The 15313-nt window shown below is 34.9% G+C and overlaps 1 protein-coding gene across 5 annotated transcripts; it reads left to right on the top strand.

The window, feature by feature from the left end:
• Positions 1 to 2197: 2197 nt before the first annotated feature.
• On the top strand, positions 2198 to 4244 carry LOC131069466 (uncharacterized). Of its 5 annotated transcripts, none has more exons than XM_058004893.2 (7): positions 2198 to 2495; positions 2585 to 2689; positions 2766 to 2891; positions 3010 to 3129; positions 3210 to 3281; positions 3387 to 3557; positions 3686 to 4244. In XM_058004893.2, the coding sequence occupies exons 1-7, from the start codon at positions 2487 to 2489 to the stop codon at positions 3923 to 3925; spliced, it is 843 nt and encodes a 280-aa protein (XP_057860876.1). In that variant the 5' UTR covers positions 2198 to 2486; the 3' UTR covers positions 3926 to 4244. The 5 variants fall into 5 exon arrangements, with proteins under 5 accessions (XP_057860876.1, XP_057860878.1, XP_057860880.1 ...); XM_058004895.2 differs by having other exon boundaries at positions 2199 to 2495; positions 3213 to 3281; XM_058004894.2 differs by having other exon boundaries at positions 2201 to 2495; positions 3013 to 3129.
• Positions 4245 to 15313: the final 11069 nt, after the last annotated feature.

Below are 15313 nucleotides of genomic sequence, written 5' to 3'. Positions count from 1 at the left end.
CGGAGGAAGAAATGGAAATGGAAGACTGGCTGGAGAAAGACTTGATTAAAGGCGACTTGAAACATCTGGAGGACGTCATCAAAATACTGAAGGAACAGGTGGAGGAGGATAAGGACAATGTCAATGCCCGAATGGCTAGAAACGAGAAAGCCCTGAAAAGCCTTATGGATCATAGCCTCCAGGTTCTAAAAGTATCCTCCCAGAACATGAACGCGCTGGTGAATCATCTAGAAAAGAAAAACCAGGAGAAGAACCTGGTGGTCATTGAAGAAGCTCCTACTTCCAGCCTAAGCCACCAGACCTCTAGGCGCAGAACTAGACAGACTACGGCGGAGAAGGAAATGAAGATGAAAGATAACCAGACTGCTCAGGAAAATACTGATTTGAGGGAAGCGGCAAAGGCTATGATGCTTTTGGTACAAGATGCAGAAGAAACCATGAAGAATTTCTAAATTTTGTTTTTTGCTGGGCTTGGGGCCAACTTCTTGCTGGCCTTTTGTTGTCCTTTCCTATGTTGTTGGTCTTTTTGCTGGTGTTTCGCTGCTGTTGTATTTTGTTGCTTTATTGAATATCTTTCTTATGTATCTGGGTTTTGGGTCCCTTAAAACCTATTTTTATTTAATCAAAAACAATTTGAGGTTTAAAATTTTAATTTTAATTTTATTTTGAGGTCAATTTTGTACTATACAAGATTGAACCTTCCCATTGCAAAATTGACCTAGGGATTAGATTATGGAGATGTAGGCTAATAATAAGGTGATTATGTATGTATAAGTGCAAAAAATGACCGAGGGATAAGGTCAAACGCATAGAAAAAGGATTGGGAAGGAACCAAACTTAGCACTTAATGTGTCAATATGTAAATCAAGTTGAGACAATCCATCAAAACAAGACACAAATGTGGGCTAATAATGAATGATTATGTATGTATAAGAGCAAATATTGACATAGGAAGAAGGCCAAATGTATAGAAATGCACAAAGGTACAAGTACATGGGGATGAAAATGGATTGGGGGATGATGTGGTCCAAGAAGGGGAAACTACATACTTATACATTATGTTTGATATAAACTGTGTGAATTTTCTCTCAACATTTTGGATCAAACTCCATGATCTATCATTAGAAAGTAGAAACCGAGAGAAGAGAAATGAATCAATGCATAGTAAAAATGTTTGAAACTCTTTGATCCATGATCAAGAAGTAGAAAGAAGGAAAAGAAAATGAATCAATGTATGCTAACAATGTTGAGGGAAAAAGTTCACATCGCATAAACAAAAAACATAGAAGGAAAAAGTTCCAATAGTTTAAAGTGGAGACAATGCATGCTAACAATATGGACTATAACAATATTTATAGAAAATTATTTTGAATTTCTATGTTTTTTATATACTCTTGATACATTTTTTTTTAATAATTGGTTTAAGATATAAGTCATTTATATTGTAAAAATCCACAGTTTAAACTAGAAATAGTCCATACTAACAACATGGACTAAGGAAAACTTTCTAGAAAATTGTTTTGAATTTCTATATTTTTATATACTCTTGAAATCTCTACAAATTTACTTAATAATTAGTTTAAGATAGAAGTCATTTACATTGTCATACACAAGAGAAACATAATTCTATGCTTCATTGTTACTTTTAGAAAAATCTATCTAAAATATATTAAAAAATATCCTTCTCAAAACAACTATTTTTAATCAATTTAGTATATACTAGTATAGATATCTTAAATACATCTATCTAAAAAAATATCAAGAGATGATCAAATTGGAAGTATTTTAAAAGCATTATGTTTATTATTAAATATTACTATTTAAATGTGTAAATGACTTTCAAAATGAAGATAAAAGATGAGAGTTTATGTTCACACATTCACACCATTAAAGTCCACCCCTTCTTGTCATTGTATTAATAAATGAAATAAACTATCTATTAAGATACTTTAGATAAATTTCTCTATGCTAATAAAAAAAGTGTTATGTTCTTTATTAAGATAAATACTTTTGACCTAGAAACAAATTTTTGGAAGGATCCCAAATCTTTTAATCAACAAAAAAATAACATCAAAAATCGAAAATCAATGAACATTAAAGAAACTAACCTAGGGAAGAACCCAAAATAGTGCTATGTTATCATAAAGAAAAAACCTGTTCAATTTATAGGGAGGGGCCCTCCTTTGGAAGTAGTATACAGAGATTTGAACTCTACTCATCTTTTAAACCGCTCTGCACTCGAGGAGATAACATGCAAAAACTTTCGTCCATGTTAGACCAGGCAAAATATGACCGTTGGACTAGACTGGCAGTCCCAGAATTAATAAAAAATAGGAAGGCTTTGATGTGAAAGGCACGGTTTCGATTCCCAAAAGAGGAGCCGTTTAACCCACCGTTTTGTCTATCAGATTTCATTCATTTATAATTTCATTGGGTAATTCATTCATTCTGCTGTAAAATCCCTCTCACACCTCTGCATTTCAAAAATGGTGATGGTAAGGATTTTAGAAACCTCTCAGACCTCCTGTAACTTTATTTCAGTTCAATTTTTGTGCTTTCTTTCTTATGGATTTCAAATTTGCAGGGCCGTTTGATGACTCCTCAGGAAAAGAGCCCATTGAAAGAGGATGAGGAGCTGTGGAATAGATTGAACAAGAGGAGCAGATGTCTTTCAGATTCGTCATCAAATGTATATGCACTGCACTTCCTGCCTTGTAATGCCTTTGCCTTGCAGATTTTGGCTTTAACACGCTTGCACTTTGCAGGATGAAAACAAGAAGAGGAAGAAGGAGGATATGAAGTTGTTGGATGAGGGAATGCAGGCTGTGGCCTCTTCTCTAACTCAGCTCACCAACGCTCTTACCACTGCAACTGCTGATGCTGCTGTGGAGGTAAGCCATTTGCATTTACTGGGTAAACAATCCTGTGTTAATTGGATGCCTAAATAACAAATTACCTTTTACCTCTTAATTCATCCATCACAAGTAATTGAATGAATTTGAACATTAGCAGGAACATGAAGAAATGAAAATGGGAGAAGAAGCGCTATCATTATCATTAAAAGAGGTGATTTCTGTTGCAGTTTCCCCTAGCCCAAGCTCCAAGGGAAATACGAGAGATCATCAACACGTAAGACTTGTATTTTCTGTTTTTTCTTATTGGTTTCTCTGTTTTGTTTTCAAGGGTTTTAAAACAGGGGTGATGCTCAGCAGGTGGCGAAGGCCCTAGCTAGCAGCCCAAACCCTAAGAAGAATGCCGAGAATCTGGGAGATAATCTAAATGTGAGATTTGTGCTTATCATTTTACTTGATGGTTTCCCTGTTTTGCTCTCAAGGGTTTCCCTATTTTGCTATCAATATTTTTGAAACAGGGTTGATGTTCAACAGGTGGCGAAGTCCTTGGCTTACAAAGCCAAACTCCTTCAACGGCAGATGACATCCTTGAAAGCGGATCTGTGCTTTGTGAGAGAGCGCTGCGCTTTTCTTGAAGAGGAGAACTCACGGTTGAGGGATAGGGATAGGGTTGGTGATGGTGTGAGGCCTGAAGAAGATGATCTGGTGAGCTCTCTTTCAAATAAATGCTTTTACCAGAACTAGATTTTTACAGCCCTCTTACCTAGATTTTGTCAAAATTTAAATAGAATCATGAAAATAGTGTGAATGTGTGAATTTTGTGGACTTTGCAGGTGAGGCTGCAGCTGGAAGTTCTTCTGGCAGAGAAAGGTCGCTTGGCTCAGGAGAATGCAAACCTGACAAGAGAGAATGAATATCTTCATCAATTAGTGGAATATCATCAGCTAACATGTCAGGAGGATATCATTGGCATGTGTTCAGATTTCTCCTCCGTTTCTCCTCCTGTGAAAAGGATCAGAGAAAATGGAGGATCCTCTCGCCTCCATTTAGATGATAATGGCGTTTTGGAATGAATACCTATTGTACTGTCTCGTTCTTTTCCAAAAATATGATTCACTCATTTCTCCATCTCATTCAATAATACCTTGTCACTATTATTTAAAATTGTAAAGAGTCTTTTTGCAAGTTATGGTCATACTTGTGCATGCATTAATTGTTATTATGGGAAGTTATGGTCATGCTAGTGCACTAATTGTAGTTCAAGAGGGCATATCCTCGTAGAACCTTGGATTTAATGTTATTATGAGATGTTTTTAAGGTCAGGGATTGCAATCCCCTATTACATAATCTGATAAAATATATATTAGTAGTTGCAGGATTTTTCATGTGCAACGGAATGTTGATAGGTTTCATTTGTTTAGTGGATGATTCTTTTTTTGTGGACGAAATTGACAAATAGTTCAATGATTGATAAATGATTTCCATGTTTGCAATCTTCAGTCATACTTCTAGATAGTGATGGTCTAGGTAATATGCATTGGTATTCACAATTCATACCACAAATTCATAATCTTTAGCCCCATCGTGGAGATTTGTTAGATTTCTTAATGGTTTTCAATGATCATGAAAATAAAGAGGGGAATTTCAACATACAAAGTCTTAAATTATCTCTTGATAAAAGCCATGCGCCATGACCAATACTAAAATTGCAAGTGTGTATATGATGATTCCCTTCTTTATAAATGTGTTTGACTATAAAAGTATATTTTTTTTATTGAATTAGGGTCAAAATTTATTTTCAATTTTGTTGATTTTCTAATTCTCAATCCCTTTTTCCTTGTTGCATTTATAATAATATGAGATGCACCTTCTATTTGCACCTTATTTATGCCTAGGCGTGAACAAGTCTGTAGGCCTAAAAGGAGTGTCATATGCTCTTCAACTTATACAACCAAAAGCTATACCAATATGAGATGTTTTTAAGGCCAGAGATTGCAATCCCCTATTACAATCCCCTATTACATAATCTAATAAAATATATATTAGTAGTTGCAGGATTTTTCATGTGCAATGGAAAGTTGATAGGTTTCATTTGTTTAGTGGATGATTCTTTTTTTGTGGACGAAATTGACAACCAAAAGCTATACCATTATGAGATGTTTTTAAGGCCAGGGATTACAATCCCCTATTACATAATCTGATAAAATATATATTAGTAGTTGCGGGATTTTTCATGTGCAACGAAATGTTGATAGGTTTCATTTGTTTAGTGGATGATTCTTTTTTTGTGGACTAAATTGACAAATAGTTCAATGATTGATAAATAATTTCCATGTTTGCAATCTCCAGTCATACTTCTAGATAGTGATGGTCTAGGTAATATGCATTGGTATTCACAATTCATACCACAAATTCATAATCTTTAGCCCCATCGTGGAGATTTGTTAGATTTCTTAATGGTTTTCAATGATCATGAAAATAAAGAGGGGAATTTCAACATACAAAGTCTTAAATTATCTCTTGATAAAAGCCATGCGCCATGACCAATACTAAAATTGCAAGTGTGTATATGATGATTCCCTTCTTTATAAATGTGTTTGATTATAAAAGTATATTTTTTTATTGAATTAGGGTCAAAATTTATTTTCAATTTTGTTGATTTTCTAATTCTCAATCCCTTTTTCCATGTTACATTTATAATAATATGAGATGCACCTTCTATTTGCACCTTATTTTTATGCCTAGGCGTGAACAAGTCTGTAGGCCTAAAAGGAGTGCCATATGCTCTTCAACTTATACAACCAAAAGCTATACCAATATGAGATGTTTTTAAGGCTAGAGATTGCAATCCCCTATTACATAATCTGATAAAATATATATTAGTACTTGCAGGATTTTTCATGTGCAACAGAATGTTGATAGGTTTCATTTGTTTAGTGGATGATTCTTTTTTTGTGGACGAAATTGACAACCAAAAGCTATACCATTATGAGATGTTTTTAAGGCCAGGGATTACAATCCCCTATTACATAATCTGATAAAATATATATTAGTAGTTGCAGGATTTTTCATGTGCAACAGAATGTTGATAGGTTTCATTTGTTTAGTGGATGATTTTTTTTTGTGGACGAAATTGACAAATAGTTCAATGATTAATAAATGATTTCCATGTTTGCAATCTCCAGTCATACTTCTAGATAGTGATGGTCTAGGTAATATGCATTGGTATTCACAATCCATACCACAAATTCATAATCTTTAGCCCCATCGTGGAGATTTGTTAGATTTCTTAATGGTTTTGAATGAATATGAAAATAAAGAGGGGAATTTCAACATACAAAGTCTTAAATCATCTCTTGATAAAAGCCATGCGCCATGACCAATACTAAAATTGCAAGTGTCTATATGATGATTCCCTTCTTTATAAATGTGTTTGATTATAAAAGTATATTTTTTTATTGAATTAGGGTCAAAATTTATTTTCAATTTTGTTGATTTTCTAATTCTCAATCCCTTTTTCCTTGTTGCATTTATAATAATATGAGATGCACCTTCTATTTGCACCTTATTTATGCCTAGGTGTGAACAAGTCTGTAGGCCTAAAAGGAGTGCCATATGCTCTTCAACTTATACAACCAAAAGCTATACCAATTATATGCTCTTCATGGTCTCTGATAATACAACCAAACCCAAAGGTGCTTGGATTGCCCCTAAAAATCTTGCAAAAATTTAATCTGCTTATTATTTAAAACATATGTAATTTATTACATAATATAATACTAATAAATTTTAATTTTTATGATAATTATTTTATTGTATCTATATTATTTATAGAGTGAGGAAGATGTCAACAAAAGAGATTTACTTATGCCAGCTTCGTGGTGAAAAGGGGCTTCTGAACAACACTATACGGTTGAGAAAAAAATTGAGCAACCTAGGAGTTTTTCTCAGGTGGTTGCGTTGGATTCACGGGTTGTTGCGGCTTCCTCACCGGAGACCACAAATGGTGGGAAAGTTGATGCGACATCTTCTTTAGATGTCTCAAAGGGAGGGAACGTTGATGCTAAGCAGGTTGTACATGGTGATTCCCCAAATGCAAGAGGGATTGGACCTCAGGTTGATGTGTCTTGTGACAACGTTCCGACTATCAATCTCAGTGGCTCTTCTAATGTAGGGAGGAATGTTGTTGATTCCCCTGATATGGTGAATGCTCTTTCTGCTAGTTCTCTTTCTTAGATTGATGGTGGATTTCTGTTGGCTTGGCATAACAAGGCAGCACAGGTGGAGGAGGTTTGGATTGCTATTAAGGGTAGGAAAGCTAAGCTTTCAAAACCCTCTTTTGATATGACTCTCTGCTCCCACAAGAGTAGTGCTAAGTGTGAATCTTGATGGTTTTAGTTTGGAGGAGCCATGGTTGGATTTTTTCTAGTCTTTCTCTGGTTTTGTTTCAGGTTTGGGGAGCCTTCTGTTAAAACCCATGTCTTTGTTTTTGGGAGTTTTATTCCCTGATTGGCTTTGTCTCTGCCCCATCATTGTATTATTGAAAATGTTTTCTATGGGGTTGTTTTGTTGTTGTGGTTTGTTTTGGCTTAATGTCTTGCTAAGTCCAAACTAATCTCCTTTTGTAAAGGGTTTTGGGTCCCTTCAAAACCTGTTTTTGCTTTAATAAAAAATAGAAGAGATTGACTTTTAATTGCCTTTTTTGTCAACAATTAAAACATGATGTGTGTTCATGGGGAGCTATGACCATTCCAACACATCATTTGCTTTAAGTACTCAATAATTTACCTTTAATACCTCTTAGATGTACCCATTACATATAATACTAAGATGTTTTATTCTAAGGTGATGAAATACATCCAATTAATACGAAAAGGAAGTAGACATTGATGGACAGAGTAGATGCATGATTTTCTTATGATGGGGAGATCTAAAACTTGGAATTGACAATGTTGGAATAACATGTGGGACATCTAATGTTTCTAGTAGTTTGAGAGCAAATGCAATGTATTTGTAAAATTTTAAAATTTTATTAGATGTCGGCAAGAGATTAATAGCTTCACACCTTATTAATCATTCATTTTCAGCAAAACCTCTCAAATTAAGTAGCCCTACAATCTAACAATGTCCATGTAATTCAACAACATCTCTCTCTCTCTCTCTCTCTCTCTCTCTCTCTCTCTCTCTCTCTCTCTCTCTCTATATATATATATATATATATATGTATGTATGTATATACGTATACGTATACGTATACATATATATGTATATGTATGTATGTATGTGTGTGTGTGTGTACATGTGTGTGTGTCTATGTGTGTGTGTGTATATATATATACACACACACACACCCATATATACATATACATATACATACATATATATATACATGCATATATATAAATATATATGTATATATATACGTGCACATATACATATAAATATACATATATATACATATAGACATATATACATACATATATATATATATTTACATACATATGTATACATATACATATACATATACATATACATATATACATACATATATGTGTGTGTGTGTGTGTGTGTGTGTGTGTGTGTGCACGCCTTGAGGAGGACTTGAACCTCCACACTCAACAGTCACATGTGTTAGGTGTTACCTCATGCATGTTGTATGCCTTTTATAGAGCATGTCTGCTCTTGTTGGCCCGCATGGCGGGCAATATACCTCTCTGCTTGGGGGAATAATATAGACCTATTCCATCCTCGTTGAGTAGGTAAGGAGATCTACGTGTCTATAAGGTGGACAGAGGTACTACCGCTCTGTGTATCAGCACGTTTGTGTTGTTCTTTTAGCAAGCACATGTGAGATACGTGGGGTATGCAGGGTATAAGGGTCATTTTGTGGTGCATGTCTACTGAGACGAGACTGTTTTGGTCTCGTGTGTCTACCATTTCACCATCAAGCCAAACAATAAAAAAAAGAAAAGAAATAATTATTTCCCTATTTTGAATCCTATATTAAACTAGATAGTTTAGGTTTGTCAAATACATTCAATATATCAAGTATTCAAATAATATATTAAACCAGGTCGTTTAGTTTTGTTAACTTTATTTTTCAAATTCATTTAAATTATCCCTCAATATTTTATTTTAATATCTTAAAATCTTGAATATGGAACAAATAGATAAATTTGAACTTGCTAGCACATCTCACATCGTTAGAAACAACGACCCTGAAAGACCCCTTATTTCAAAAAATAAAGTTCCTTTAACTATCAACCATATTCACACATTACAACACGAACCAACGTGAAGTCTGAGAAACTGCACGGGTTCTTTTAGAACTAATTATTTAAAATGTATTAAATGCATTTAATATTATTTTATTAATTTATGTGACACACACACATGTGCGTATATACACACACACATATACATGTATATATATATGTAAATATATACATGTATATGTATACATGTATATATGTACATATACATACACATATATATACAATACATATACACATATATACATACATACATACATACATACTTATACATACATATATATATATACATATACATATACATATATAGTGTGACATATCAAAAACCAATGATAAAAGGAAGCAAACATAGTTACCCGAGGCACTGTGCAAGTATTTGTTCCTTTTTGCTCGGAAGTGTGTGCTTCCACAAGGAATTCTCTAGAACACGACAAGATCACTGTATGTATAATTGAGAACCTTTCCTACGTAAAGTGAACATACTCTACATTGGGTTGTTGAATTATCTGACAGAATGTAATGATCGAAAGATTATGTATCAAATGGTATTGTCGAAATGTTTTAAAAGATTTCATAGTCGGGTTTTCAAGCGGTTGATGAACCACCCAATTTCCCGATCTAGTTCGATGGTTACAAAATCAATCACAGATCCGACTAGCATCTTATGGGGTAGTTTTGAAAGGTTTTGAAATCCCATATAATGTCAAAGCATTGGCACTTTTTTTGTACTTTAGAACCAAACGAAATTGAGGTTCAAAAGTTCGAGAATCGTGCGACTCACCGATAACAAAGGTAGTCCGTTTGGCAACACAATATGTTCAGTCCTGGCATCCAAAGAGGTTTTTTATTAAATATTATGCCAACTGTGGAAGCATAGACATCACGACTTGTAATGATTAAAGAAGCAGATACATACCACATGAACTCTTCTATTGAATGCCAATAACAGATGTGGTCTCAAGAGATAGATGTAGAGATTAGGGAGCGTATGCAAACTGTTTAACATGTTGCCTGAAAAGAAAATGGTCTTGTAAAATGCATGATTACATGGGTGCACAAAATTCATCTACTGAAAAAGCTTTAGAAACTTTCAAGCGAAAGCAGTTAACTGTTTTCATCCAAAGCTAAATGGCACCCTGTGTATTTGGCACTCAGCTCATAAATTGCTCCAGTGACATCAACAAAAAAAAATGGATTTGAGGCGACAACATATGTATATGTATGTATGTGTGTGCGCATATATATATATACACACACATATACATGCATACATACATACATACATGCATGCATGCATATGTATATATATGTATATATATACATATATATGTATGCACACACACACAGATATATGTATGTGGGGTGGGTGGCGGGAGAACTTGGGGTGACAGCATTTCTATATGTATATGTATGTATGTATGTTTGTGTGTGTGTTTGTATATACACATATATATGCATACGTATATATATTTATATACATATGTATATGTATATGTATGTGTATATATACATACACACACATATATGTATATGTATATGTGTATATATATATATATGTATATGTATATAAATATATATACATACATATATATACATATATAAAATATATATATATATATATATATATATATATATATATATATATATATATATGTATCCAATCCTATTCATACAATGATCGTAGTAAAGATAATAGTCCTCTATAGCAACAAAGAATGTGCTAATAAAGAATCTAAACTTAGTTTCTCATAAGTATGAAACTTGGGAGACAAACATTCGATAACAGCCTATGGCTATTAAATTAACAATTTATTCAAATTGAGTGATGGCTTCCTTATTAAACCCCAGATCTAAGAGTTGGCTGGTATATATATGCACACACACACACACACACACACACACACACAGATGTGTGTGTGTGTGTGTGTGTGTGTGTGTGTGTGTGTGTGTGTGTGTGTGTGCGACAATTTTTAAAGCAATTATGGAATGAACAAATGTATCCAATCCTATTCATACAATGATCGTAGCAAAGATAATAGTCCTCTATAGCAACATAGAATATGCTAATAAAGAATCTAAATTGTAGTTTCTCATAAGTATGAAACCTATATATATGTATATATGTATATATGTATATGCGGCAATTTTTAAAGCAATTATGGAATGAACAAACGTATCCAATCCTATTCATACAATGACCGTAGCAAAGATACTAGTCCTCTATAGCAACAGAGAATATGCTAATAAAGAATCTAAACTGTAGTTTCTCATAATTATGAAACCTGGGAGACGGACATTTGATAATAGCCTTTGGCTATTAAATTAACAATTTATTCGAATTGAGTGATGGATTCCTTATTAAACCCCAAATCTAAGAGTTGGCTGGTATCATCCTGATAAAATAAAAAGAAGATGAGAAGCAAAAATTCAGGACTCATAAATGTCAACTATATCAAACAATCCCTTCATGAAGGCCTAGGCAACATAAATGCTAAAGTAATCCAACACAGTTAGGTAGAGGAGTAAGGAAACACAGGCGATGAAAGGAATCTTAGATGCAATTGTGAAAAAAGTAATAAGACAAATCAAAAAATGATTCATGGGAATCAAATATCTGCCAAAGTCATATATTAGTATGCATTATTATAAGATCCTCATTGATAAGTTTTTAATTTATTAAATATTACTCCCACGAGGTTTTGGAAAGGCATTTATTATTCTCGATAATCAATTCTTTAAAAAAGAATCAGTTAGTGTAACTGACAGACGGAGTTGAAGAAACTCTTTAGATATGGAATTAACAAATGAAGGGGAGGATTTTCTCTGAACCCCCATTGCAATTTGATGCAAGAGTGAGAATCGACTACGAGAAAGGTTTTAGTTTTCAGTTCTGAAAAAGGGTTGAGCAATGTATTCTCTTTTTTCAAGCATAATCTTTTGTAATAGAGAAGAGGAGATTGCTGTTGGACATTGTTGCTACTAGGATATGTTGTTGTCATTGATGTCAACATATTCCTGTGATTTATTGCTTTGGTACTTGCAGATTGGTTTATTGGGATTTTGGTTTGGTGTATGTAGTATTTCTAGTATCATTATATTCTTCTATATTAGTTTTGGTGATCCGGGATGCTTAATTGATCATACCATATGGTCTGGTTTGTAGTTTGTTTTTCTGATCATTGCTTTGCAGAGTTTAGTATTTCCTCTGGTATATTTCGGTGTGATCAGATCTTGAGCTGAGTCTTTGGGAGATTGTTTGGGATGGTCTTGTGTATCTTAATTTTTAGATGGTTTGTGATTTGGTGCTCCGCAAGTTATCTTTCTTCGTGATAGTTGCTGATGTTTAAGTGTTCTAGAGTTTCAGACATTGACAAATGAAGATTTGATAAGTGGTGTTGGTGCAACTGTTACTGATGATTCTAACGTGCTTGCTAGTGATCCGCATTGATTGTTGTGCAAGTTGTTGGTTCTTTGCTGATCCATTGATGTTCTTCATGTTATGCGGTATTTCTGGTGGTGTAGCGTGTTGCGATTGATCTTGGCGTGATTACCGGTGGAGATGAGCATTTGAAAATTTGAATCAGGTCATTGTTATGTCATGTATATCATTATACTAGTCTGGTGGTTGATCCTTGTATCGTGTGATGCAATTTTGTAATTGTGAGTTGAGGGTTTAGCCAACCTTGTTGTCAAGGTTGATGAATTGTATAAATAGGTGATATTGTCATATAATTTATGTATAAAGGGTTGTGTCTGCCTTATTAGAGAGTGGTGTATGTGCGAACAAGGATTCATCTTTCAGTGTGTTGTATTGAGAAAAGATTGGTGTTGCAGAACAGACAATTGTGCTTAACCAGATCTTTCATCTGACATTTGGAGATGCTATTATTGCAGTTCATTCCTTCCAGATTGTAGTCTAAATCTTGTTGTAAGTCAATGAGACTTCCTTGAAGGTTGTATCCTTTCGGGTCATTATCTTTTGAGTAGTGAGCTCTAGGCAGTGTGCTTGAATGCATGTGCATTCCCCATTGTAATATTTACACATACAACTGCAGAGTATCATCATATTGTGGGTAGGTTCCCACCGCGGTTTTTCCCTTAACCGGGTTTTCCATGTCAAAATCTTGGTGTTGTGACTTGTGTTATCAATTTTCTTATCTTTTTTATTGTCGCATTTTATCAAATCTGTATTTGTGATTAAGTTTGTAGATCTGGTGAAAATTGGTTCACCCCCCCTCTTAGTTTTCCTTCATTATTATTGCTAACAATTGGTATCAGAGATAGATCCTCTGGAAGAAGCTTAACCTCTTGGGGAGATTCGGGATGGCAACTGGAACTGGAGGTGTTATCTTTAAGAAGGCGAGTCCAAGATTTGATGGAAGTAACTATGCTATATGGAAGAACCAGATGTAAGTGCACTTGAGATGCCTTGGAGAAGATTACTAGAAGATTACAAAGAATGTCTATTCTGCTCCTTTGAAGGCACTAGTTACTATTGATGAGATCAAGGAAGCTGAACATAACATTAGAGTGAAGGAAGCATTGTTGAGTGCCCTGACTGATTCAGAGATGACAAATGTAATGGGACTTCAGACTGCACATGAGATCTGGGAGAAGCTTGAGACCCTATATGAAGGAGACAAACAAGTGAAAGTTGCTAAGTTGCGGAGCTTGAAAGGAAAATATGAGATGTTGAAGATGGGAGAATATGAGAACATAAATACCTTTATGGCTAAGGTGAATGATCTTGTCCTATGCATCAGATGTGTCGGTGGAACCCTTGAAGAAGATGAAATTATTGCTAAGGTGCTGAGATCTTTGTCTCCTACTTGTAAATGTAATGGAGGGAATTTTCCACCTAAAGGATGATGCATCCTTTAGAACAAATTGTCCTTTCGATTACCTCTGCAAACTGGCATTGAGATGAGCCAGGAGATAAAATAACAAACCAAGACAATTATCCATGATTCGAGACTCATGGACGGCTTTGTCAAGCCTCTATCCTGAGGATGAGTGTGCGGAGCTGGGACACCAACGCGGCGCTCTGTCATCCTATACAGACAAAGTACAAAGTTTCGAATACGAGAATAATGTAATGAAACACAGAAAGTGAATAAACTAAACTAAAAGTTGCGAGATGCCAAACGACTGAAATAAAACAAAGGGAAGGGAGAAGGATGAAAACACTCACAATCGATCCATGATTGAAGCCTCTTATTGAATGATGATTCTCTCACCTCCGTGAACCTACACACAAGCAAAAAGTAAAAATGTTGGGGTTGTGTTTTGGAGCCTGCCTAAGTCAGACCCCCATTTTGGTGTTTCTACCTCCACGAACAACCCAAGATGCCACAAGAATAGCCATGGGAATAATAATATGATAAAGATAATTGAAAGGATGCAACAAAATATTAATAAAAAGGTATTGGAAAATGAAAGAAAGAGATTAAGGAGCTCCCCTTTTATGAACAATTATTGGAAATGCTGGTGTAGTGTGCTTGAGGTGTTGCAACAATGGTGGTGTTGATGGAATGTTGTCCAAGGTGGTCTCCAAGAACTTAACCTGCAAGAAGATTTCCAAACTTGCCAAAGAATCCCTTCAAAGTGCCTCCAAAGTGAAAGATAAAAGCCAAGGAAGGAATTCAAATGTTGGTGGGCGCATGCAGAGGTGTTACGATTCCTTTCGGGCGTAGATGTAATGCTCAAACAACCACCTGTGGATTGTTGAATATTTACGAGATGCTAGCGCGTTGCGTGGACATCTTCATGCCACGCCTGTGTCCCTGAAGGTGATAGGTTGGCAGAGTTGGTAATGCTTCAGCGAGAGTTGACATGGATGGTTTGAGTGGACAAAAGGACATAATGGTGGATCTTGACCTCCGATGACATGGAAGAAAATCGTTATTTGTCACATTAATTACAAGGGATAATATTATTGATATTACATTTTACCCTCACTTTAGCGAGCTTGCCTTTGCCGAGGTATGCGAAGCTAAAGTAGAGGAAGATACAGAGAAAGAAAAGTTGCGATAGGGAGGCAGATTTTCGTTGACCAGACGAGGTTTCCCCCAGTGAGATGATGCTAAGATTTAGAATAAATATTGGTACTTGGTACATCGCAAACACGCTAGCTGCAGACTAGCATGATGGATGGTAAGGTAAAGGAAAGGATAAGATAACATAACAGAA

Source organism: Cryptomeria japonica, chromosome 11, assembly GCF_030272615.1.
Source record: "Cryptomeria japonica chromosome 11, Sugi_1.0, whole genome shotgun sequence".
NCBI lineage: Eukaryota > Viridiplantae > Streptophyta > Pinopsida > Cupressales > Cupressaceae > Cryptomeria > Cryptomeria japonica.
Note: the sequence above shows the minus strand (reverse complement) of the source record. Positions and strands in the feature narration are given on the sequence as shown.